This window comes from Tinamus guttatus, unplaced genomic scaffold (genome assembly GCF_059628265.1).
Source record: "Tinamus guttatus ecotype Peru unplaced genomic scaffold, ASM5962826v1 Tinamus_guttatus_pri_ptg000941l, whole genome shotgun sequence".
In the NCBI taxonomy this organism is placed as follows: Eukaryota; Metazoa; Chordata; class Aves; order Tinamiformes; family Tinamidae; genus Tinamus; species Tinamus guttatus.
Window position 1 is genome coordinate 59807 of NW_028289475.1, and position 26679 is coordinate 86485.

The following is a 26679-nucleotide window of genomic DNA, read 5'->3' on the forward strand; positions in this document are numbered from 1 at the left end:
GGAAGAGTGCTAAACACAGAAGGAAAACTCTTCCATCAACTCTGGCGATAATAAGTCTTACAGTAATGATCAACAATAGCTGTCAAACAAACTGTAATACTTAAAGACTGCAATTTTTCCAACACCTAACATTGATTTGTGAAAAAAAGAGCAAAAAAGGAAGAAAGTTCACCTAACACTGTACTACAGATAATATCTAGCGAAGAAGGAAAAGTTACATACATCCAGTTATGAACTCCTCATTTATTTTATCTTCTTCAGATAGATTTAAATCTTGCTCTTCATCAAATGAGGTATAATATGCAAGGTCAGTCACCCACTTGCCCTCCTCATTTTGATAAACAATGCTGTGTGGTGTATCACCTGAAAAACCCATCGAATGCCGTGCTGTTGATTAAGATCAAGTGAATATAGCAAAATCTCTTAAACTGGGGTATGAAAGAATTGACTTGCCCAATATTATCCACAAGCTTTTTTTTTTTTTTTTTTTTTTTTTTTTTTTAAATAAAGGTAGCTCAGGTTACTGCAGCCGCAAGCTAAAAATAAATTTAACTTTCAAACAAGCAACAGATTAGTGCAATACACTAGGTATTAGCTTTTCTCTTTTTTCTTCTAATTAACAAAAGCAAGTCAATTTATTCAAACTACTTTTTCCTTATTTACAAAGAAGCGTAATATGTTTTGATAACTTGTCAAATCAAGATCAAAAAAGGCAAAGCTTAACAATTTTTTTTCCCTTTTTTCATGCAACAGAGTCTGGTCTCAGCTGTATAGCTGGACTATTTCCACAGCATCCTACCTCTGTCTTTTGCGGGCGGGCACAGATCACAGCTGGCTGCAGTGGGAGACAGGTAAGTGTCTGCAAGTCCAACGTCACACTCAGGGGAACCTGCATCCGCTCCAGCCGCGCGTGCGCTCAGCGGAATCTCGGGACTTGTGCAGTAACCCAGAACTCCTTCTGCCGGGCACAGCACTTCTGCATCAGAAGGAACCCGGCCCTCAGATGATTTTATTTCTTGCGCTGGGAGAGTGCCCAGATCATCCGCTTTATGGCTGTCCATGCACTGAAGATAGAGTGAATCTAACCTCAACTCAGCAGCACTGCAAGCATCTAGCACATCTCCACCAGGCACGGAATTCTTAAGAAAAGAGTAAGAACGACCAAAAACAGTGTCAGAAGTTTTGTGTTCGTTAAGTGTTTATGTTAATAATTACAGCTACAAAACAGTGAAATAGCTATATTTGAAAACTTCATCTAAAAACCAAGTGGTATTATGTGCGTGTATATATATATGTATATATATATGTGTATATATATGTATATATATATATATATTTTAGGCTGTTAGTTCAACCAGTAACAAGTTTTCAAATGAACTGTCATCTTTTAACATATTCTTACTCCGGATATGATAAATAGGAACTTAAATGATAATTCCATACCAGTTGCTGGACTGTTCTTGGCAGCATTTCTTTTTCTACAGAACATCCAGCTATCTCTGTTTTTTGGGAGTCTTCATCACTAGCATTGCCAGCGCCTCCTCCTGCCACAGTCTGAAAGTTCTCCTAAAAGAATAAGATTTAAATTCCACTACAACAGATGCATTTAATAAAGGAATTAGTCAGACTCCATTATTTTTACGATGTTAAAACCTTCTCCAGTAACAAGTTTATCAAAATTAATTTGCTCTTTTGCCACTGTCAGCGGCAATTATGTCTGTCAGCCCCACAGATGAGGGCAATTATTTCTGGCTATGCTAATCTGTGCATAGTGTGTTGCCCCCACTAAGGACATCCACAAGATAGAGGAATCTCTTCTCCTTCTTCCTGTCCCACTCCCTTTAACAAGGGCATCAGTTTCCACACCATAGCACTCCTCAGCCCCTATAACCTCCTGGAATACACTGCCAGGCAAGGAGCCAAGCTCCACTTTGGAACCTGTTTTACTGACCTCACTGTGCATTTACAAGAGTGGGGAAGCAAGAACATCTCCTCCTATGATCCCTTCTCATCATCCAGTCCTAAGTAACCCTGTACCACGCTCCGTCCTCCTCACTCTTCTCCATAGCATGGAGACCTCCATAGGTCTCCAGCAGTCACCTATTGCTTTCTTTACATTCAGACCAAATGACTGATCCTACCCAAGAAGCTAATGCTCAGAAGACTCATGCAGCAGCCACTGCCTGTGCAGCCACTGCTGCACATGGTAACACAGCACTCCCCAATGCTTGGGAACACCAAGGCCAGCTGGAGATCTCTGATTTCGTCAGGCAATACCTTGACGAAATTGTAGCATTTGCTACTTGCTACAGGCAGTTTTAAGCAATAATCAATTCCATGATACTATTTTCACAAGCTACAGTTGGTCTACAAGTTTAAATCCATAATGTTTTTCCATTTTGACCAAGTATGTAAACGCCAGAGTCTCACCTAAGAATGCAGAAACCAGGTATATGGAAGGGCCTTTAATCCCAGACAGTCTATATGCAGTAGAGGAAAATGCTGCTCAGTGACTAGTGAGTCACTAGTCTCTAGTCACGAAGGCAGCCAGATGCTGCTCTAGCAGCCCACATACTACCCTTCACATGCACAACTGCCATCCAAAGAGACTCATTTATTCCTCTGCAAAAACAAGTCCCCACGATGCTATACAATTAACAAAACCTTGCAGACTTCTACTCAAGATGATAAAGCAGTGATCAAAATGCTTTTATGAAACTAACTATGGTTAAAACAAAACAAAAAAATACATCCACAAATGTTAGTGTTATCCTAGTATTTTGCAGAAATGAAAAAACAGAACAACAGAATCCTTTGTCAGAAGCGAGTACAAACTGTTTTCAACAAGTTTAATTGCTGTCTTGGAAGAAAGAGCCATTCTTCCCTTTCAACATTGCTGGAGCTGAAACTGCAATTCTAAATAACAGCAAACAGAGCAGTTTTCTCACAGAAAGCATGATTCAAACTAAGCAATTATCACCAGAGACAATATGCCCAACTCCTGGAAATTATGAGCAAGTTATCAGCAAGACCAAAAGATGGAATTAGTTTCCCATCAGCTGACTAGCTTGTTTAGTGGGGAAAAAAAAAAAGGCGTCAAAATAGTAGAGGTATGTGCTTAGCCACAAAATATATATGTACCTTTTCTCTTTTCAGGGGACCTGAAAGGATTGCTGTGCTTCTCTACAACATCTCACCCACTTTCACAGTGAGAATAACCACTGGAGACTTGAGAGAGGGAGCAATATTAGAAGAAAGATCCCACTTAAACTCTTAACTACAGCAAGTGCTGATCTATACCCTCCTTCAGTATTGCTCTGAAAGAGCAGGCTAACAATTCAGTATTACCCATCAATATTCTAACATACACTCAATTAACATGCTGCTCAGGACATAAATCCTTTTGTTTATTGTAGTCTATCCCACAGCTTAGAGGTGGGTTTTTTTTTAATCTAAAAGCATAGTTTTTTGTAATATGAACTATGCAACGCAGTCTTAAAACACCCAGCACAAAGTCCATCTTCAGGAATTACTCCTGACACTACATTAGTTTTTACAGGTTTTCCTCTAAGAAACAGCCTACATAATCCCAAAGATGAGACAAAATCTTAATGGTTTAGGTGCTTGGTTTTATTTTATTTTTATTTTTTCCCCTCACTGAAGGATAAAGCAAGAGAACTGACCTACACAGAATCCTTCACCACAGCTGCTTAGCAGTAGAAAGGAGAAGGCTATAAAAGGCTACCTACAGGAGAAAGGGGAGTGTGAGGAGCAAGGGTAGTGGGGATTGCAAACTCACAGACCTGAATAAAGCTGGCAATATAACGCAACACTCCTCAGCTTGGCTGGAAACCTCCCAGACTAAAGCCTCTTGGGAGAGACAGCTACTTAACCAACTCCCCCACTTCTTGTTCCATAAACAGCAGGAATGTCTGTGACAAACAGACATATCAGCTGCTAGGTCTGCACTACAAGGAAGATAATGGAGAGGAAAAAAAAATGGTTTTTTTTGGTTGGTTGGTTTCCCCCCCCCCTTCTCCTCCTCCCCACCCCCAGGGAAAACCTGATAGAGGAAAAGAAGTCAAAATCCTAATTGAACTGCTTTGAATCTATTTTCAAGCATTATCTGCTATTAAAAAAAAAAATCCTTTGCTGTTGCTGTAGAGGATTTGTGCTCCAACAGAGCATGTCAAAAAAGGAAGCCATCGCCCTAGCCAAGGATGCTCAATACACCCGCACGCTGAAGAGCCATTCGGCACACAGAGCTTTGGACTTCACTTGACACCTACTTGAATTAAGTCATTTTCAGAAAGCTTCAGTGCTGTGCAGCATTTGGTCAGTTCCTGCATGCTGGTGTCTCCTCTTGCCATTTCTGGTGGTACCAGCTGCTCAAAATAGGCTTCTAGCTGGCTGTCAAAGAACTCTTCATCATCTATATCATCATCTATTGAAAGAAGAAAAAAAAAAAATCATTCTCCACCCATAATTTATAATGTCCCCGTCACAGCAATTCCACTGTTTTTAATGTATTGATTCTCATAACACGCTCACATAGTCAGAGCAGAGTGATTTTATTTTCCCTCCGAATAACTGGGCACGGAAACATGTACTAGTGGCATGCAGCAAGATAAGATGGCAGCATCTTAACTGCTGCCAGCATCCATGTTCCACCACATTCCAGCCAGCAAATCATCTACATACAGTAAAATATAGTACCATCTCTGAAACAACACTGAAAGTGATTTTAGCACAGTTTTGTTTCAATGACACAAAAATCTTATATGTTATTATGAAGGTCAGCACTATTGCCATTTAGTAAGTGAAAAATTTACCAATACTTCATGTACTTATTTCTTTTTTATTCAGGGAAGGAGTTTGGGTTTTGGGTTGTTTTAAAACAAAACATCAGTCAGCTTTTTAGGACATGCTTAAAAACATTCTTATAACCACTGTAAAACACATTTCAAGATGAAACTAACTTTTTTTTAAAAAACTCTTTCAATTTTAAAAAACAGGGCTGCTTGTATTCTTTTTTATATGAGAAGCAGTACATTCAAACAGGCCCTGTATTTATAAGTTCACAGTCAGATTGTTTTCCACACACTTTAAGAACCATTTATTCCCAGTTGCTGGCAACAGAAGAGTTGATTCTTCAACAATTCTGACTTTGGACTGTGTATGTCAATTCTTCTACCAATAAAATATCATTCACTATTTTCTCAGTATTTCCTTCTATCAGGGAAGTCAAGAATGTACAGCAAGTATATGTAAGTAACCATTATTTTTTCATTTCTACTTTTCTCTTGTGTCCTGCAAAACTAGAGGCTGATTTACAGAAATAAGAGGTTCAGTCTTTCAGTGAAATGAGATTTAAGTCAATTAGAAACTACAGATGGCCAGCAACTCTGACATTACAGCAAAGTGATCTGGACCTGCTATATTTGACAGTCAGTAGATGAAAAACACAAATTAACGCTCCATTTTCATGTATGATACTGGAGGAGAGAGGGATTGCAGTAACCTCTTTTCACTCTGTAAGTATTAGTCTTTTTAAAACAAACACCCACAGAGTGCTTTTAAAAGTGCTAGAAGGAAGGATTAGTTAATTACCTGAACAGTACTAACTAACTGCACAGCCTTCTGGTGTATCAGTCGCTCCTTTCTGTTTCATATCATCAGCAAAGTCACCGAGGGAGCACTCTATCCCCTCCCTATCCCAGGTCACAGATGAGTTAAATTCAACAAAATTGGATCCACTATCGATCCTAGCTAGACTGTGCATCACATGATCACAATGCAGCTTTGAGTTCAGCTCAATGGCTGTCCATCTCTCCCATACTTCATGGGCTCGCCTGGAAGGTCATCATGGGAGAGGGTCGAAAGCCCCACTGGCACAAGGCAGACAACAAGCACAGCTCTACCCTCCTCTATCAGCCAGTCTTTCCATCGTAGAAGGCTATCAGGTTGGCTAAGCATGATTTCCACCTGATGGATCCTTGCAGATCACTCCTGATCACTGTGGCCTTCATATGCTTGAAAAACTACACCCAGGGTTAGCTGCCCCATCACCTTTCCTGGACTGAGGTGAAACTGAAGGTCCTCTAGTTCCCTTGGTCTTACTCGTCCTGTGTGTAGACCGGAGCAACCCTGGCTTTCTTCCTGTACTCAGGAACCTCTTTCAAAGATTATTGAGCATGACCTTGCAGTGACATCAGCCGGTTTCCACAGCACTCATGAGTGTATCTCATCAGAGCCCATACACTTGCATATGTCAGGTTTGCTTAAGTGATTATTAACATGATCCTCCTCCACCAATAGGAAGTCTTTCTTTTTCCAGACTCTCTCTGGTCTCCAGGGCCTGGGATTCCTGAGGACTGATACCAGTAAAGACTGAGGTGACAAAGTCTCGCTGCCTTTCCAATACCCCTTGTCACCACAGAACCAGCCACATTCAGTAGCAGGCTGACATTTCTCCTAGTCCTCCTTTTGTTACTGATGTACTTACAGAAACCCTTCTTCTTGTCCTTGACATCCCTTACCAGATGAAACTCCTGATTGATCTTGGCCTTCTTAGCCCTGTCCTTGAACACTGAAACATCATCCCTACATTTTTCCCAAGATTGCCTGCCCCTGCTTCTACCTTTTGTAGACTTTCTTCTTAGAGTTTTGTCACAAAACACTTGTTCTTGCACACAGGCACATGCACAGGCACTTGTTCATGCTCCTGTTCCCTTTCAACTTCTTTCTCATTGTGATGGACTACTCTTGAGTTTGGAGGAGGTGGTCCTTACATATCAACCAGCTTTCTTGGATCCTCTTCTTTCTAGGACACCAGTGGGACTCTTCTAATACTCTTCTAGTACAGGCTTTTGATTAAGTTTAATTCTATAAAAATACTTAATTAAAACAATACTCTTCTTCTCAAATAGGCAGTAAAACTATTAGAATTCTAGACTCAAATACCCATAGGCAGATATGGGCTTAGAAATATACTTACCAGTAGAGTCTCCTCCTAAGCTCGCAAAAGATGAGAGTTTCTCATTCTCTAAAAAACTTGAAAGGCTAGCGGTGAGATGCTCACTTAAGATTTCACCTTCTATCAGTTTTTCACAAGGTTCAAATGTACCAATCTGTAGAAAACATTCATATGTTTCAACTTATTGTATAAATCCTTTTTTTTTTTTAATAAATAGTTGATGAGGTTTAAAAAAAAAAAAAACACACACATTCCGAAATTCTCCTTTTTGTATTATCCTAGCAACATTATTCTAGAGGAATTGGACAGTTTTCAATCTAGCTTCTGAAATGGATACATGCAAGAAGAACAGAGATTAAAGAAGAGCTAGAAGAAAATGGAATTGAATGACATTGTTGTCATTGAAACTTGTTAGGATTTCAGAAGTAAAACACTGAACTGTTCCATTAAGAATTTACACTTGAATACATGAACCTCTCCATTTATTAAGCTGCAATCCCATCTTAAGGTACAAACTAGAAAAACCATCAATAGAATTTCATAGTTTTGTAGAAACTGTACATCCAAATTAACCAATTGTTATATTTTCTTCAAATAATATATTGAATTGCTTCTGAAGTAGCATTTTAACTTCATTTACCTAACTGTAATTATTATTTTTTAATATACAAACATGTTTAAAAACAGCATGATGCAGTGTCTGCTTTGGTTTTAGTTTTGGGTTCTTTTGTAATAAATATATCATATTTAACAGGTATCAGAAGCAGAAGTTCAGAAAGGAGCAAATATTTTCTAGGAACTTAAATTAGGGTGTTCAAATGGCAGCCTGTCAGCATTCAAGCGCTACTTATCCATCGCATTCCTTAGATGAAGAATTTTGAACAATATTTAAGCCTGTTTAGTAAATACCAGCTGACACTTTAATAAGCACACACGCAGACTGCTTCTGGCTGCATTCCATAAAGTACATCTCTGGTGCCCGGGTGCCTTTTATCTCTATGCCAATCATTGCCACCTTGTCTAGCAAGGTGGATGCCTGCAGCTGAAGCACAGTCCTACCTGTCCATAGGTGATGGAGTCACTTGCTAGTTATAGACACACACACACACCACAAATCAAGAAGCAGCAGGAAGGCTGGATTACTATATGTGGTGCAGTTCTTAAGTTGAGGCTACTGAATGAGTCTTCCCTAATCTGCTATTCTTCAAAGCAATTCACAAGCAGAGGGGCAAGTAAAAACAGGTTGTTATTTTCCATTTCCAAAAATACTTAGTAAGGTTCCTCAGCAAAGGGTCTTCCTCAAAGCAAACTACTACCAAAACAGGCAGTAAGGCCCTTATACAGACAGTGAATGAAACAGCAGCAAATGAGAGGTAGTAATCAACAACTTTCACAACAGGAAAAGGTCAGGAGGAGTCAGGCTCCTGTGGTGATAACTACATTAAGTGACTGGAAAAAGGAGGTAGAGAGACAGAGGCAAAACACACTCAACATGCTAACACTGCTACCAACTTAACTCTTAATTGTGCTATGTCAGGTATTCATTAAGTTTCCTCCCTCCTTCTCTCAGGAGTTATTTCTAATATAAGACTATTATGAAAATCTTTCCTGTATTTAGAAGAGTTTTACCTTGCTATCCTTACTGCCTGGAAGAAAACATATTCCAGTTGACAAATCTGGAACAAAAGAATGTAGTGTAATCAATATTTTATTATGTTACGCTATTAAATGATAGTTATCCAATAAAAGAAAAGCAGACAGACTTCAAGAATACTTGGAGGTTATTAAAAAGGCAAGAATTTCTCAGAACTAGTGCTGTTAAAACCAAATCGAAACACCCACAGATTTGACTATCGCTGCTTTAACTTTTACAAGGCAATGAAAAGAAAGCAAAGAACACCAGATTGCTGCAGCTGCACACATAGTAATAAGAATAAACGTTGCTCCTATTTAGTCAACAGTTCTTCTGATGAAAGATAATCTTGTAGACTGAAAGAGAAGGGGTTGAATACCTCTCTTAGACTATGCACAAAGCACTGAAAGGATCAAGAGCGGACATTAAAGCATAAGAAGCAAATTACACTGAGAATAAGCACATGAATTTCAAAATTTAGTACCTTCTAATCGTTCAAGGGGTAGTAACTCAACCAAGGTATCGTGGCTGTTACTTGAATGCTCCATGACATTCCTCTCGTCCTCTCCGCACACCGAGCGGGACTCTTTCAGACTAGCACAAGTCAGCTGAGGTTCTTTGATCCGTGTAACAATTTCCCTAGAAAGAAATTTATTTCAATGAAAAATTGCTCAGTAAGATATAAAATCAACATTGGTACATAACATCTTTCAATATGAAAAATAAAGATGTATTCTCTAATTTTAATGCCTTTGTCTCTAGAAGGTCTGCTGAAACAGATCAACACAGATTCTCCAGAATCATCATGTGATAGTTTCTCTTATATAATAAAGTATCAAGATTGAAAAGGCTGCAGTTTTACCACCTGGAGTGTTCCACAGAAACACTGGCTCAAGGTAACTCTGATAACCCTATCATTCATGGGGGCTGTGAGTATGAGGGCTTTATACTGGATGTGTTTCATGATTCAGTTGAGAAATAAACTACACAAGATGATCGTCAGCCCAAAACTCCACCATGACTTTCACAGCATTAAATCAGAACCTTAAGTCCTGTTCTCAAGGATTATTTAAATTGTACAGTTGTGTTAAATATCGATTGGTATAATCCTGCAGGAAAAGAAATCTCACTTCTGGGTTTGTAAGACTTCCATACAGCCAGATTAACTATGTAAGATGTTGAAATTTCCACACAGAGTAGTGTTCCACGCTGACCTTTAATATTTTTAATTTTCATATAGTATTCTTTATAGAGACAAAAAACTTAAAATGACCTTATTCCCTTTTTTTTTTTTTTCATATTTTTCCTTGACTACAGGCAAAAAGTTGACTCAATCTTGAATTCTTTGAGACATTTTGCTCATAGCTCATTTTTATCAGTTAAGATAAATCATATTGCTGCTTCTATCACAATAGGAACAGACTTGACCTTGTTTAGAATAATCTGTGTGACAGCTTCCAACATTTACTACACCCCAATAATGCTGTAAGTTGCTTCATTTGGTTCCTACATAACAACAAACTAGTTATTTCCTAAGAAAGAGCAAACAGTGAGATTACAAGGAAGTTAAACTTAGTGAAAACGTACGTTCCTTTCTGCATGGAAACAGCATGATACTTAATTGAAACAAGTTTTTAAAAGTTTAAATATATACAAACAAAACCATTATTTGCATGTATAACATGAATGAGAAACATCAGCTTAATCTAAAATTAATGTAAACTAAGTAAATATAAGATAGATTTATATAAGCCAGAATGCCAGATATGGCATTATATATATTGCAAGACACAAAATCCAGAAGTTGGCTCTTACAGCTACTTTCTGAAGTATTTTAGAACAAGAATTAGTTTTAGCTTCTTTTTAGGAGGATGAGATAGCATCACTTACATGTCATCCCGAAAGCTGAGGGCAAATCTCCCTTCCGGACCCGGATCAGACTGAATGCTGTGAGGAGATCCTGATGCCAGGGAACATCGACCTTCTTCCAAGTAAGATGCCTGCACATCGGAGAACCTACAAGGGCCGTGAGGAAACACATGTCACACAGCTGTGTAACATCTCTCCTGTTCTTCAAAGACTTGACAAAAATACTCTTGATAGATGCAGCTCTCCCATATATTCCATTATCTGAATATTTTTTAGACTTTAAAAAAAAAAAAAAGAAAAACACGCATCTGTATTTACAGGTACACATATCCACCCTTCTTCAAACCTCTGGAATTCCTTAAGTAAATAATTCATTTTCATTTTTAGTCATTATTGCAAGATTCTGTCCCATTTGGAATATACAATTCTGGAAAGGCACAGCATAAAAGTCTCATCTTTCTTCTTACTAAATCACAGAGGAAAGGAGTAAAAGTGACCACAAGTTTCCAATTGTTACTCTTTGCTCTACTGTCTGCTGAGCAAATTATTCTAAAATATAATATATTTTAATCGATATCCATATAGCACTTGTTCTTACAATACATTTTCTAGAATGTATCAGTTATAAGTCATCAAATGATCTCAATCTTTAGCAAAATAAAATCTTAAGAATTAAAAGGAACATTTCATCATTATCTTTTCAATTTAGAGTGAAATACCCTTTAAAGGGGTAGCTGATTAAACTTGAAGTATGACAAGCACGAATTTAACCAAGAATTTTTACTGTTAATATAATCATCTCATGCTACTGATTACTGGGCAGCTTTATCATCTACCAAGTAAGTTGTCAAAAAAAAAATAAAAAAGCTGCCCAAAGGTTAGACGCTTTAAAAGTCTATTGCCTCTTCTTACAGTTCAATGCTTTACTTTACTGAGCCGTTTTAACTGACAGCCTCACCTGTTGTCACAGCCCGCTTTACTCTTGGCCAGGGTGGAAGCTGCCACAGGCAGGCCGGGGTTTGAGGCGATGGTGACGTTCTCCAGAGCGAGGCTGGCGCCGCTGCTCAGGGAGGCGCCCAGGAGGCTGGGCAGGCTCTCATCGGCGATGTTCCTGAAGTCCTCCATCGCCCCGGCCGCCGGCGGCACCAGCCCTAGCGCAGTCCCATCTGAAAACGAGAGCGCGAGGAGGGAGTCTATCCTGCGCCCTAACCGCAGAGCTCCGGGCTGTCGAGGCAACCGCCCGCTTCACCTGCGCGGCGGTTCAAAGCTCTCCCCAGCCCCCCGCGGCCGCTCGGGCGCCGCGCGCACTTTCTAAAACGGGCAGCGGCCGAAGCGCGGCGCCGGCGCGGGCTCGGCCTATATTTAGCCCGCAAAGCTGCTTGCGCCGCAGGAGCCTGGCCGGGGCCAGCGCCGCGGAGCACCTGGGCGCCGGGAAGGGCTCGCGGGCGCTTCCCGCCGCGGCGCCGCGCGGGCGGCCACGGGTCTGCGCGCGGGAGAGCCCCGGGGGCGCCCGCGGGCCCCGCTCGGGGACGGAGGGAGGGGCCTGGGGGACCGCGTTCCGCCGCGACTCGCCTGAGAGGAACGGGAAGCGGGAGCCGCGAGCGCCGCCTCCACCGAGCAGCAACGGCCCAACCGCCAAAACTGCAACGGCCGCCCCCGCGCCGCCGCCGCGCTCTCCGCAACGAACTTCCCCGCGCCCGCGCTTCTTCCTCCCGCCCGCGCCGCAGCCAATGGCGCGTGAGGGTAGAGTGAGCGGGGGCTGCCGATTGGCCACCAGGGCAGCCCCGGAGAGGGAAAAAGTTTGGGAGTTGGCAGCGGATTGGACGAGCGGCCCAGGCCCCGCCCTCACGCCCGCGTGTTCAACCCGCCCCGCGGCGCGGGCGGGGCGGGGCGGGGCCGGGGCCGCCCGTTAGGGCCGGCGGCCGCCGCCGCCGTGTGGGGACGGGGCGGTGGCGCGGGGGAAGGCGGATCCTCCTCCTGCTGCTCCTCCTCCTGCCCCTGCGGAAAGCGGCGCCTTGGGGGTTATTTTAGATAGTTCCGTGACAGGCCCATAAGACGGGAAAGCAAAATGGGTCTTAAGAGAGCCCCCGCGCTGCCGTTTAACGGCTCGTTCGCGCCCAGGGACAGCCAAAGACAATGGGAAAAACTTGAGTCATATTTATTTATATGGTTAGAGTCGTCGTAGTACCTGACCTGCTGTTGCTAGGAGTCACTATTTACAAGAGCCTGGACAACATCTAGTTTATATATACTACATTCATCATTTTATTTCAATTTTGAAGCGTCAATTCTTAGGATGAGAAACCAGGGGGCACTGATTATCACTTAAAGTTGCATCAAATTCAAGAAAAACAAAACAAAACAAAACAAAAACAACCAAACAAAAACTCCCTACCACTGGAACTGATGGGGGAGAAACAGCGTTGGAAGTTCAAGCTGAGGGGGCTCCAAGGGGATCAGTAATACAGAGGGCAAAGGACATCTTGCAGAAGAGCAACGAGCAGGACAACAGTTTTATTAATTGCTGGATAAATTTAAAACACTGTGTGTACAGGCTGTAATCCTCCCTAAACCCTGCAGTAACCTTATCGTTCATCCCTCCTAGCGGTTCATAAGCCAGGCTCCTGGAAGCGAGTCATAAAGAGATTGCGGCCGAGTTTGAAAGTTGAGCGGGACAGTCAAGGACATTTACAAAATTCCTACTTTGGAGAAACATCAACACAGGCAGGGAAGAAAACAGATAAAGCAACTAGCAGGCACACAAATACTAGAAATATATAAAATAAAGCTCAGCTGTTAAAATCAAAGCACTTGGCCACTCCATTGGAAATATGACTCATTTACACTGAGCATGTAACAGCATCCATTAGTAAAAAGTGTGACTGGAATTAGGATATCTAAGAATACATGTTCAGCATAAAGGAAAATAATGTAACACACCAAATTAAGTAGAAACAAATACAGTAGAAGCTACAAACAATTGGCACGATTTGGCAGTTACTGCAAGTGGTTATTCTGGGCTCTGTCAGAACAGCAGAAAAAAAAAAACAGCAGAAAATTTTCCCCTAGAAAACTTTCCCTTACTTATAAAGGATAGGTATATATAAAGACTTCTCTTTCAAAATATTTTACACCATTTTTTGTTATATTGCAGTAGTTGAGGCACATCTGACAAACTATAGGGTCTTGTACAAACCTTCAACGCAGGGAAACCGCAATAAAAAAAACATGGCTTCTTAGGAAGAACTCTATTTTTCTTTTTCTCCCTGGTAAGAGTTAGAACCACAGTAAGGAAAAGAGATAAGATAAATTCTGAAAAACCTAACTCTTCACAAATTATATAACATCACTGTTGTCATTTACCATACAAAAGGTGGCATGGTTCCATAAAATATGAACTAACTTCTTGATTAAAAAAAAAAAAATTGCTTCTGCAGACATTGTTTTTCACAGCCCTATCCCTGCAAGCTGTGCGCTGCCAGCAAGTGCTCCACAGTGCCGCAGTACCTCTCTTGCTCTTTAGGAAACCAAAGCTAAATTCCTCAAAAATACAATATACGTTTGTTTCCTGTGTCTCAAGCCAAAGCCGGCAGTTCATGTCAACGTGTTGATCCAGAGCAATCCTTTCCCTGTGCTGACACGTGAAAGACAAGGCTTTAAAAAGTCAGTACTGTTTCTTCAAGGTGTTGTAAATGTATTATTCGATCACTGAAGAAAGCACCAACTCTATTTGAAATCTAACAAGTCACTGCAAACCCTCCACAGCGAGGAAAGCCCCAGAATGCAACACGTGGCTGAAAAAATGCGATGTGCATGAACATTCAGCATGGCACATGACATTGCAAAAGCAAAGCTCTGAGAATGGACATATGAATCCCAGGAGCTCCTTGATTAAGAAGCTGTCATGAAAAAATAGCCTAATATAGAACCAGCATATTAATAAAGACCTTTTAAAATAAGTTTATTAGTCAATCACAATTATAAAATTTAAATATCTGTACAGCAAGATGGAAAATTCTTAAAGCAACCCAAGGCTCAAAGTTATTTTTTGCTGCAGTATACACAGGAATGGTTTCTTTTATGAGTTGATCCAATATCACCCTTCAGTTACTGAGCAACTTCTTGAGGATATACTGAGTTTTAACAATAAGTGTCACACTTGCAAGAGCAATATGAAAAAAAAAATCAAGACCACAATAATCTGATATCAAAATAGCAATGACAGGCACTTTGAAGTCAGCTACTCCGTAGGTAGCTCACGCTTAATACTGGTAGTATTGCTATAGTCAGGCAGTACAGATTAAATTGTTCCTTTGCTGCACAAGCACAAATAACATGTTCCAAATATTGTGGTTTGTTCTGCAAAACATGCAATAAAGCCCCCAATTTTGAAAAATCTTCTGTAGGGAAGAAGAAACCAAAGCAGCCAGAAATGGAAGTATTTGCAAACATGAGAATAAGGCCTTCTAGAGTTTATACTTAAAGTAACGTTATGTTAAACCCCTTCATTCTCAGGTACTAGGTTAAGAGGCCGAGACACACATCGTCTGCGAGGGTGTGGATACTGAAGGCTGGCAGGGTCAGCATCGCAAGAGGGCTCTATCAGAGGAGGAGGAGGAAGGAGCTGGGCATGGCTGGACCATCTTGATCCAGCCCGTGGGGAATCCAGAGGGGGAAAGAAATACCTGAAACAGTTAAGACAGGAACAAAACACCAAAACAAAAACAACAAAACAAAAAAAAAAGAAGAAAAAAGAGAAAGGTAGTAAATACAAGGAGAACCAAAGGGGAGAAAAGACATGCTGGAAAAAAAATAAAATAAAATACTTTAGTATATCCATGCCAAAACCAATAGAACATAATAGCAGAAATCAAGGCTGTAATTCAAAACAAGACAAATCTGGATGCTGTCCTCTAAATAAAAAAGTGCGGTCTTTTCCACTGGAGTTCATAGAAAGGAATATTGTAAAAATAATCCTGGCATACATTTTCCCAAGAATTGGAAATTGAAGAGATTCTGTAGCACAACTAGCACCCTGCTTTCCCTCTCCCAGAATTCCTGTGATCTGTTAACAGAGTTTTTAGTAAGGCTTCATTTGCAACAAATGGTGCAACAAAAGTTGCATTAAATATTATGCAAGTACATGTTCTGCATATGCATCTAATTCAGATTAAGTTCACAGCACTTCTAGAATAGACATAAAAAACATCATTTTGTTTTTACAATACTTTAAATTTAATAATATACATTTACAGAGAATAACTACCTCCAATGAAATACAGTCTTTATATGTATTCACATTTTTCTGCAAAATCCTCAGAGAATTTTTTTTTCTGGTAAATGCACGGCTCGGAATTATGCCATTTCATATCTTTTTCCTGCCATTTTTATTAGATCTCACCCGTAATATTAGTGCCTTTTAGTATAGTTTTTAGGTACTTAAAGGTGTCTCTGTCTTGTTTACAGTTCTGTGGACTTACAGAAAATAACACTATGAGACTACTTATGGGACAACCCACATCAAGCTGCATTTTAGTTTTCAATTTTTGTATGGCTCAAACACATGCATTTTTTAAGATATTGTGCTCAGAATTTTAGTTGCTCCATAGAACCATTTTCACAGGAATATACAAATACATATCAGAAAGAGTACTCTTAGTTAGGATGAAAAAAATATGACAGTACTTACAAAACATTTATTTGAAGTTGTACTAAGTTATAAATGAAGCAATACCAAACTATTAAAAGCTACCATCTGTACAATTATCAAAGCACACTGTTTTCTTATCCCTTTAAGACTACAGCTTCATATATTACAGAGCAGTTACAGAGGTGTGACGTTTGGGTACCTTAATCAGATATTAAACACTTTGAAATATAAAACAATCAGCTATAGAAACAATTTCAAGTAAAACTATTTTAATGGTCACTTCCCTCCTCCCATCTCAATCAAGGACCAAAAAAAAAAAAATCATTTTTACTCATGAACTAATAATGCTTTGATTTAATTTTAATTTAACTTTCCAAAAAAAATGTTTTGATGGATTTTTTTTTCCACAGGAGCCTCTCTAGTTATTTTTCTACCAGAAATTCCAACAGTATCAAACTGTGTTGGCTAGTACAAAAAAAAAGTATACAATGTGTTTTAGAAAGGCCTTTGGAATTGCGTTTGGTAGTGAGCTGGCTGCTGGTGTCTTGGGAGAGGTCAAACGGCGTTGGGGAGGGGAAAAAGGAGCTCGCTTTCCATTCCTGTGTGCATGCAACAAGCAGCAAAACACCAAAGTTACTCCAGTTAGCTTGGTATCAGCTCTGCTTTCTGTTAAAAAGGACATAATACAAATGGAGAAGGGAAATTGTATCACAGATCTAGACACACATGATTATCAGCACAACAACACAGAACCACTGACTCTTTTCCCCCCCAGTCTACATTGTCAATCATCCTAAAACCAGTTTAATGTGTTAAAATGCATCTAACAAAACTTTTTGAAAGGCTGAAATCTAGCAATGCTTCTGCTGTTTTAAGTGTTTAAATGGATGAACACTGAAACATAACATATACAGCCACAGACAAAATAAATTCCATGTATCATACCAAGTTGGACAAGTGTCAGTACATAAATCTGCATTAAAAATGTTAATTCGTTAAAAAAAAGTTAGCAGCAATGTTTACACAATTCAAGCCAATGAGATTACAAAAGAAAAGCAGTAAAATGCATCCTTTCTACAGCAAAGTTCTACCCTAAGACCAAAAAAATATTATATATTACTTATATATTATATATATATATTTTCTGAAATTCCACAGCCACACACAACTCTAAAAAAAAAAAAAAAAAAAAAAAAGAACTCTACATTGGAGCAGAGCAATAAAAACAACAGCTTTCAAAATACAGAATAATAGCTGGAGCCTAAAATAATTTTTGCCTATGGGAAATTAAAGCAAGTTTCAGTTTCACAATGGCCAGTACTGACGTAGGGGAGTGGACGTAAGCATCCACTAGAGCAAGGCTGTCTCCTTGGTTGGCAGCAGCTCCGTTTTAGATGGAGAGGTGTGAAATGGTCTTTATCTCTCTATAAGAGCAAGGCAAGCACAGTCAGAGGGCTATGGACATCACACTTCCAAGACAGGACTGTGTTTCAGCACTGCTGCTGCAACATAAGCAGCCCCTCCTGGAAAAAGACTAATAACGTTTTGGCCTTCATTCTTGCTGGGACCCCCACCTTGCTGGGACCTCTTCTGCTCCCATGTATCTTATGAGGAAAAATGGGAGTCTCTCCCTGTTCAACAGGGCTTGGGGGCTAGAAGCCAGAACTGACATTCAAGAGTCATTGCCAAAGGAAAAAGAAACCAGATGTACCCAGACTCCCCAAAAGCAAAATGGCACAGTACTCCACAGATAATATTTTAAATTGGAAGTCCCATCAGCAGTTGTATATGGAAATGGAGGCAATTGCATTGAATTAGGAAAAGTAACCATGGTCACAGAACTTGCTCAGAAGTTGCTGCCTTGGAATGTGGTCCCATCGAGTCTTTGTACAAGACATATCTGTGGAGTGACTACACACATTCCATGCACAATGTGAATTTTAACAGTTTAGTGGGAGTATTTCTAGATTTCAGTGCGGACAAATGATTCAAATGATTTATTTTTGTTCACGCAGTTAAGATTACCTACTAAACACAAACTATTACAAAAGAAAAGCATAGTTGAGACAAAAAAGTTTGCAAAAAGAACTCCATATGAATGAACAAGATTAACAAAAAAAGAGTAAAGCTTTTATTCCATTGATGTTACACCTGCAAAAATGCAAGTAAAATAAACTAAGGCTAGTAAGCAATTATTAAACTACACACTATGAAATATCCTTCCCCACTTTCTTTTCGCTGAATCAGCCCAATCGAAAATGGAAATAGCGGCTGGTGCTCACACTTAACTTATAAACATTTATCTCAGAGGGTAGCATTATTCAGTGGCATGAAGTTTCCCCTTGTTTGAAACTACTTCAAAAAAACTAAATAATGTGAAAGGAATAAAGTAAAAGCAATTGTTTGAATTACTTATTTAAACAAAATGACTCAGTGTAGGTTATTGCTTTCTTATTTTTCCTCTAAACACCAGTATAACATCCACCACCTTAGAGCAAATCCAGCATAGCCTGGATAAGCACTAGAGCAACAAATAACAACGCACTTAAAATGACAGGCAAGATTATTAAGCCAAGACTTAACAAGATTCAGAGAACAGTATTTTCTGAAATCCACTTTCTGCACTAATGAGCCTACCTGCCAGCAGATGATCCATTTAGGGAGTTTTGCAGGCTCGTATTCGCCGAACCTAGAGAGGCATTAAAAACTCCCTGCTGAGAGCTACCATTGACTGGACTGCCGTTACCTTTCAGTATACCAGTGCACTTCCAGTTGTCCATATAATTTGCTGAAAACACATATACAAATGACAAAAAGTTAATTTCCCGAGGATCTGCTTTTAAAACAATTGTATTTCAATGGTCACAGCTAGTGTGAATCAGGATTATATTTATATAATACATATAAATACATACATAAATTGAAATAGTTGAAAATTTGGCCTTCTAGCTGCCTGACAGCCTCTGCCTACCTATTATTTAAACCTCAGTTCTGTGCAACAGCAAGAATGAATTAATTTTATCCTTATTAAAACACTAATCAAGAACAAATGAAAATGGCTAATGAAAAATGCCACTGATTTTTGTTGCTGCTTTGAAATTTTTAAACAAGAAAATAAAAAAAAAAAGTTTGCATGAATGCTACTGGTGAGTAAAAAATTTTTTGGTTTTGGCATTAGTCAAAGACAGCAAAGCTATACATGTCTTAATTTAAACAATTTTCTATCAATTTTAATCCAGTGAGAAAAAAAAAAGGTATATTAGTTATTACAAGAACAACTATTCACAGCAGCTAAATCACACAACAAAATAAGTGTTTAAGCACAAAAAAATTATTTCCTTCTCAAAATGCAGAGGAATTTTTAAATCTACTATTCAGGAAATAAAAAGAACCTAAGACTCCAATAATGATTTAAGCTTTCTTAAGTCTATTTTTAGCACACCCCAGAGCTAACCGTACTGCAAGTGCACGACTTCTGGAGTTCTTACCCTTCCATAGCCGAACGCAGCCATCGTCACCGGAGGAGGCGAGCACTGTGCCGGTAATATTCCAGCTCACTCGCCACACCTGGGAGTTGTGGTTATCAAACTGAGCCGCAATATGAATTTCAAATTTTGTTAGTCCTCCAGAAGAAGTCAATTCTTTCCTGTTCAAGAGGAAGTGACAGTATTACACACAAGTGTTCCAAGGTCCGTCTTGAACATGCAAACAAAAGGACTCCCTACAAAAATTCCTCCTTCAAGGAGTTTATGCAATAATTATTACTACATTAGGAATGTTAAAGAGACATCTGGACAAAACTATTCTTTTGTCTTGTCATCTTAAAAATCAGGCTCCTAAAAACAATTCTGCATAGATTACAGGATTTAGATAGGTACAAGTATTTTCCTTGCTTCCCAGATTTGTTTTCCCCTTGCTTCTAAAAGACTATATAGCATGCATCATATCATACTGAACTCTATTCTTTTAAAGCTCACCTTAGAGGTTTGAGCGTGAAAATCCGCACATCTTTGGTTGCCACAGCTAAGATGTGAAAGGATCTTCCCAGATTTGGAGCAAATGCAATATCATGTACAGGATCTGTGACCGTCATAAGAGATTCTGCTTTTGCATATTTTCTGTAGAAAAGCAGATAAGTTAAACTTAAATGCCATGCAAGCTGCCAGTGATGCAGTTTAAATGAGCCACCCATAAGGAAATAGGGACAGACGGATTACCGATGAGACTTGCAAAAATAAGAACACTTTCCTAACACTAAATTGAAAGAAGTAAGTAACAATTAGAAACAGATTTCTTTAGAAATTTAATGCATCAGATATATGACAATAGCTACTAACAGTGGGCTAAATCATACAAACGAGTAAGGCTTCTGGTAGAAAGAACATATTTCTGCGAGCTGGAAAAGGGAAATAAAGGAAATTTATAACAACTTATCCAGTTTTCCAAATTTTTAAGCAGACCACTATCTGCCTACTTTGCTATAGGATAAACATGCATTCCATTATATTCTCATCGTTGGTATAACAAGGTAAGTTACACCAACTTTTCTTTACTGTGGATGCACATAAATCATCATCTGTAGCAAAGCATAAATCTACAAAACATCTCTTCTCCATTCACCCAGTAGTCGTTCTAAGTGAAACAGAAGCTCTTTGCCATTATGAACTTAGAAGTCGTTGTGCATATGTTTCTTGGCACATTTCCTACTGAATTCTTAACTCTACAATCTGAACCATGTAAGTTCTACAGCATGTTAATAATTCGGAGAACTTGCTAACATTTTCTCTTTAACACTGTACGGTTACATTTTTGAGTATCTTTAAGGCAGCCTTTAAAAAACACTGCCTACAGCAGGGCAACTCAAATTTCAATTACAGTCCTATTAGTTCCTTGTGCTAATTTAAATTTGTATATTGTAAGAAGGAAAAACAACAATTCCCACTTTAAAACCTTGCTAAAAACATTGGCATTTACACACTGAGGGGAAAAAAAAAAAAAACACAACGTCCATTTCCGCTAGTGTACATGCTGATGTCCCTCGTCCCTTTTCCCATTTTGTGGTGTAGGAACATCAGCTACCAATTACTTCGGGCATTTTTACCACGACAAACTCTCCAGGAACAACGCTGAGGAGCAAGTCATTTACCACTCTTCTCCACATGTAATGATGGAGATAAAATAAAAGGACACATGCTAAAAACTATTCTAAAATGTACAAATGTTATACTAGTTAATTGTTTTGCATACCTGGTATTTTCGTTATATTCATAAATTTGAACTTTAGCCAATATATTTGGACTGTTGTCATCACTTCCTACAGCTATCATTGGCGAATGAGCTCGAGAGCTAAAAGGGAAAAATAAGTATTTTATATTTATACATCATTTCACAGAATGTAAGCAAAAAAGTACTGAAAAAATGAAAGATTTCACGTACAAATCTATAAAGAAAAAAGACCTCACTAAAATATTGATAAGTGCCATTCAGTTATCTGTGCAATCTCAATTCTGTTGTCTTAAATGCTCAACTCATACACTAAACTAAATGCAGACAAATTAAAGAAACATTATTTGGCAGTCTAAGACCACGATAATGTATTAATCCAGAGAACAGAATTTAATTTACGTAGTCATCTGCAGTCAAGATTTCCCTATATATTACATAGCAGAGCCTGCATCCTATCTGCAACTATTCCTTATTGATTTAGCAAACTTTCATTCAGGTTTCAGAAGAAAAATTACATTTACAGGGTATACATACATGAATTCTAATGTTATCCATTTTAACATTACCCAGTACATCAAAGAGAAATGCTGCATTTTGATCGTTCAGCAGAGACTACAACTACATGAATAAAATAAATAACAGAAAGAAAAAAGTAGCAGCAGGATACAGATTGGTGCTTCCACAGGGAAAATAATTAGATAAATAAATCAGTATTTCCAAAGGGAACAGGATCCAAAGCAGCTCAGCCCTGAATTATTTAATTACTTCTCCCCTTTCCTGTTGCTGCTGGGGGAAGTTGCAGGACGCCAGGTAAAGCAGGAGCTCTGCCCACACAAACTCTCCAGGGCAAGGACTGCTCCAGCAACACACTTCCCATCCGAAGAGCTAAGCAAACCACGGAGGGCACAGCTCCAGGCACAGAAGCTTTGCACTTTTGTGAGCAACTCTCCCGGGGCGCCTAGCACAGTACCCTTCATTGCACTGGAAGGGACATGTTCTTCCATTCACAAATCTGAAAGGAATTTATGCTACAATACTTTATGCAGTTTTCCGCACTTATAAGCAGGAATTACCATGCCAAAATCATTATCAATAGCAACAATTTTCTTCAGGATTAAAGAAAAAGCAGTGTTTATAAACACTTGCTAATAGGAAAATCTCAAGTGAGCTTTGTAGAATAAAAGGCATTCAGTAATTCTGTATCTTATTATTTATCAAAATTAAGCTGAGAGTATTTGCCAAGCAGAATGGGAGAATCTTATAAAAGCGTCTTTGGTTCAGTCAAATTGGCTTTATTACAGGAACTGTCACTAGCTTTTTCTCAGCCCTAATGCATACTTAAGTTCCTCTGAGCATTTTGGGGATTTCACTCCATAGCATTTCAGAACTCTTTAGATCTGCTGCTTAAAACTTCACACAGCAGCACCTATAGGCTTAATAATATACCTTGAAGGATTCCAAGAAATGCAACTGCAGCTGAGCTTGCATGAGATTTCATGCTGCAGGGACCACTGACTGAGATTCATCACATCTGGGGCTTCGTAGATCCTTACAACTCCATCTGCTGAACAAGTTGCTAACATAAGACCCATATGCTTGGGAGCAAACTTAACATCTGTAACAGATGTCCGACTGTCCACTAGAGTTGTCCTCTTCACCTGCAAACGAAGAGGGAAATTGTTGAAGGAAATGCTGGCAATTTCCATCAAAAAAAAAAAAAACATATTATGAGGAAAGCTAATGGAAGTGTAAGAGCTCTGCTTTATAGGATCACCTAACCGTATGCATTCCGTATACTAGCTCTTCCATCTAAACTAAAGGAAGATCTTTACGAACTAACTTACATGAGAAGTGACAGATCAAGGCACCTGTGACATTCGGTAAGATGAAAAACAAAACAATATAAGCTCTTGTTTTTCCAAATTCTCTCCTCTCTTGTCAATTAGTACAAGTTTGAGATGAAAAACAGAAGTCTCAACTGCCTCCTGCACAGGAATGCCAGCTTGTACCCCACAATGGGTGCCAATGGTACCTAAGTTTTCACAGTTATGTATTTTAATTTTATAAAACTTCAGTATACAGTAGGTATTTTAACAACCTAAAGTAAACAACATTTAAAAGACAGAAGAACATGCTGACTGCGATATATACTACTATACATCAAAAATACCTGCAAAATAATCTCTTTAGACCTAGAATTCCCTTTGTAAACGGAATAAGTTGCAGAAACAGAAGTGTCCAGTAACTCAGTATTACGAAAAAATTTTATCTTTAGTCTTCTGCTTAATTCTAGAGATTAAACATTTGAAAACTTCAGTCCATTATAATAAACAAATTAATTATAAAGGAATAGAAAATATGTTTATATGAAAACATATGAAAACTGTAGTTAATACATCAAAGTCTCACCCAGTGACTCTGCCCACGGAGTTTATCGTTTGACTCTCCCACTATTTCTTCCCAAACAGCTGCAGTTCTATCAAAAGAGCAAGAAGCCAGGACCTGCCCAAACTCTGGATGAGCCCACGTCACACGCCACACAGAGCCACTATGCGTCTGCAAGATAAAGCCAAAACATCCTAGACCAGGGAAATATATGTACTGCGTAATTCCAAGCAATCAGCCTTTCTACTGCTGAAAAAAAGTAAATTCTAGAAAGTTGTAAGATTATTCCTCTTTCATAAAGCTCAAAGTTACATAGCAACTGCTGAATTTGTTTATTTCTCTAAGCACTGCAAAGTCTCACTTCTATTGGTAATTACTGTAAGTCTATTTCAAGGCTTGTTTTATTTATATAAGTAATATATAAGTGTATTTATTTATTTATTTATTACTGCTTTAAACACTAAGTTCCAACAAATGGTTGCAAGGTAAGATCTTGCCTTGATGCAAAAATTAAAGGATTATTCTCATTTTTCAGCCATTACCATTTTTTTTTTTAAGTTCCCCTGGATTTTTTCAAAGCATATGCAGAACATTACTCATCTTCTTCATAACAAATTCCTCTTTCACACTCGGTGAAATGAATGCTTCATTTCTAAAGAAAACTCAAAACCTTCACTTGCATTTCCATTTGTAAGGTTTAGTGTTTATATATTCCTATTATATAGATATTAAATGAAAATTTAAAAACTGAATGCCCCAGTTGTCCTAATTAAGGTGACAGACTTGTTTTCATATGATGTTTCTTCAGAAATGTTATGAAAAAATACAGACAGCCCAATACTGTAAACATTTACTAGACCAGTCTCTTCCCTTTTTGTAAGGGTTAGAATATGTAAAAAGGAGGCATTCAATGAAAAACACAGACACTGTTTTCCACCTTCCATACTCGTGTTACCAGTACATTTACTGATAACAAATTCTGCCAAGCTAATTAAGTACAAAACTGCATCCAACCTCTGCTTTAAGTGAGAGGTGTTACAGATGTTTCAGAGAAACGCTTTACTGGAACATTAGTTACAAGAAACAAAAGCATTTATACAAGAGCTAAACATATTTTGACAAACCATTAGAGAAGTTATGGTGTAACTATGTAATTATCAATACAAACCTTCCAGCTGGCAGTGCAATGCCAATCCCCATTTTCACTTTTGTCCCAGACCTATGGAGAAATCAAAATACAGTCACATAACTTGCATATTGAGCTTACTAGATAGTATTAGAAAAAAAGAGCAGAGCCATTAAAAGCAAGCAAACAAACCCCAAAACAGACCACAAATTATTTTCCTCCTGGTTAGATAGACAACTGCACTTCACTCAGTCTCAAGAATACCTTTCCTAGAGGGCCAGGATGAGCATCCATAGGAGGCGGACATCTGCAAACCCACTACACCAGGAGTTGTATTGTTTTTTGTTTTTTCTTCAACAAATTATTTACAGAAAACAAAGTATTACCATTTCCATCACGTCACTTTGATCTTACATTCCATGGCCATGTCAAAATCACTCCACTTTACCATAGTGCTTCCGTGGTCCTCACCACAGCACATGCTCAGAGAGTCCCAAAACCCTTATGTGGCTCCTGGAATTCCCATGGACAGAGCATGGCAAGAAAAAGAAACTGATCCCAGGGGGTTAACAGATCTTGTTTCTACTACGTCTAACTGAATTATAACCATTCTCTCAAAAATTTATCTCAACTTTACAAAAATCTTCTTTTTGCAACGTTTACAGAGATCATGAAGGAACTCTTGAATCTTGTCAAGGAAAAACGACACCAAGCCCTCGGGAGTCACTCTTTACTTCTCACTCATTCACTACACAACCACGTCAAAATATTACCTATTATATTCCCCTGCCATTCCGGATCTCTAATGCAACCCTGGTTATAATCAATTCACCAGGCCAACTTCACGATAATTTCTCCCTGATTCCTATTCTGCAGGACCCATCTAGGGCAGAGGAGACCTAAAACAGATAGTGAATAACAGATACACTGCTATTCCTGTAGAGTTGTACAATTTTGCAAATTTTCTCTTATACCACTGAACAACACTGCCTGTAAATTTCACTTATCGCATACTATCTTTTAAGTATATTCTCTTCGATTTTACACACTTAATCGAGATCAAAGTTTGTCTTGCTTGCTGGTTTATTTGTTCGCACGGGGTTTCTTTTTTGAAGTGTGAGCGAGGGAAGGGGGGGTCTGTTTACCTATTTCTCTGCCTCATGTAACTAGACACAGCTATTTACCGAAAAGCACCAAGGTTTTTGCAATCATTTTCCAGATCCGTAAAATATGGGACACGCGCGCGCCCACACACACACACACACACAAAAAAAAAAAAAAAAAAAAAAAAAGGGGGCATTATGCGTAAATCCACCCAGGCTCCACAGCCGGCGCGCTCGGGCCTCGGCCAGCGCGGGCCCCGCGGGCCTGCACGGGCTCCCGGGAACGGCTGCGGGCGCAACGCGGCCGCCCCCGCCCCGCCCCGCGGCCCGCGCTCACTTTGACGCTCTGGTCGCTGGAGCAGGTCGCCATGCGCCGCCCGTGGAAGTCGAAGGAGACATCGTGGATGAGGTCGCGGTGATCCGCCGCGATGCTGCGCGCCACGAACATCGCCGCGCTCCGACCCGGGCCGGCCCGTCCGGGGCCTCCGCGCGGGGCCTCCGCCGCGCTCCTCACGCGAGCGCGGGGAGAGGAGGGGCGGGGCGGGTAACGGCCGCCGCCGCCGCGCGCTCTGCCCCAGCGCCCTCCGCGCCGGCCGCGCACGCGCGCTCGCTCCTCCCGCGCGGGCGGGGCGGGGGAAGGGGCGGGACCTGCGCGCGGCCGTTGGGGCGCCCCGCCCACGCCCGCGGTGTCGCTGAGCGGCCGCGGTGCCG

At 39.7% G+C, this 26679-nt stretch overlaps 2 protein-coding genes across 3 annotated transcripts in view; both read right to left on the reverse strand.

Moving 5' to 3' along the window:
* LOC104574380 (centrosomal protein of 192 kDa) overlaps nt 1-11603 on the reverse strand; it is a 59652-nt gene extending 48049 nt beyond the window's left edge. Inside the window, exons 1-9 of the mRNA XM_088538161.1 lie at nt 11437-11603; nt 10500-10625; nt 9094-9248; nt 8606-8652; nt 6998-7130; nt 4290-4444; nt 1444-1566; nt 800-1139; nt 223-363 (exon numbers count right to left, since the gene is read on the reverse strand). Coding sequence (XP_088394287.1) covers nt 223-363; nt 800-1139; nt 1444-1566; nt 4290-4444; nt 6998-7130; nt 8606-8652; nt 9094-9248; nt 10500-10625; nt 11437-11603 — 1387 coding nt within the window. The remainder of the gene's footprint in view (nt 1-222; nt 364-799; nt 1140-1443; nt 1567-4289; nt 4445-6997; nt 7131-8605; nt 8653-9093; nt 9249-10499; nt 10626-11436) is intronic.
* Nucleotides 11604-14422: 2819 nt separating this feature from the next.
* Nucleotides 14423-26426, reverse strand: LOC148591057 (nucleoporin SEH1). Of its 2 annotated transcripts, none has more exons than XM_088538159.1 (9): nt 26306-26426; nt 24908-24958; nt 23764-23910; nt 22801-23012; nt 21376-21474; nt 20106-20246; nt 19617-19774; nt 18766-18916; nt 14423-15163 (listed from the first exon to the last, which is right to left on the reverse strand). In XM_088538159.1, exons 1-9 carry the CDS (start codon nt 26414-26416, stop codon nt 14974-14976), a joined length of 1260 nt encoding a protein of 419 aa, XP_088394285.1. In that variant the 5' UTR covers nt 26417-26426; the 3' UTR covers nt 14423-14973. The 2 variants fall into 2 exon arrangements, with proteins under 2 accessions (XP_088394285.1, XP_088394286.1); XM_088538160.1 differs by lacking the exon at nt 14423-15163 and adding an exon at nt 16744-16794.
* Nucleotides 26427-26679: the final 253 nt, after the last annotated feature.

Bases quoted from the DNA above. Each gene is read 5' to 3' on its own strand.
- LOC148591057 (XM_088538159.1), bottom strand. From the start codon at position 26,416: ATGTTCGTGGCGCGCAGCATCGCGGCGGATCACCGCGACCTCATCCAC. The intron at 23,911-24,907 runs GTTTGTATTGAT...TTTATCTTGCAG, and splicing joins ATTGCACTGCCAGCTGGAAG to ACGCATAGTGGCTCTGTGTG. The intron at 19,775-20,105 runs GTGAGCTTTAAA...CCTCTTGAACAG, and splicing joins TTCACGCTCAAACCTCTAAG to GAAAGAATTGACTTCTTCTG.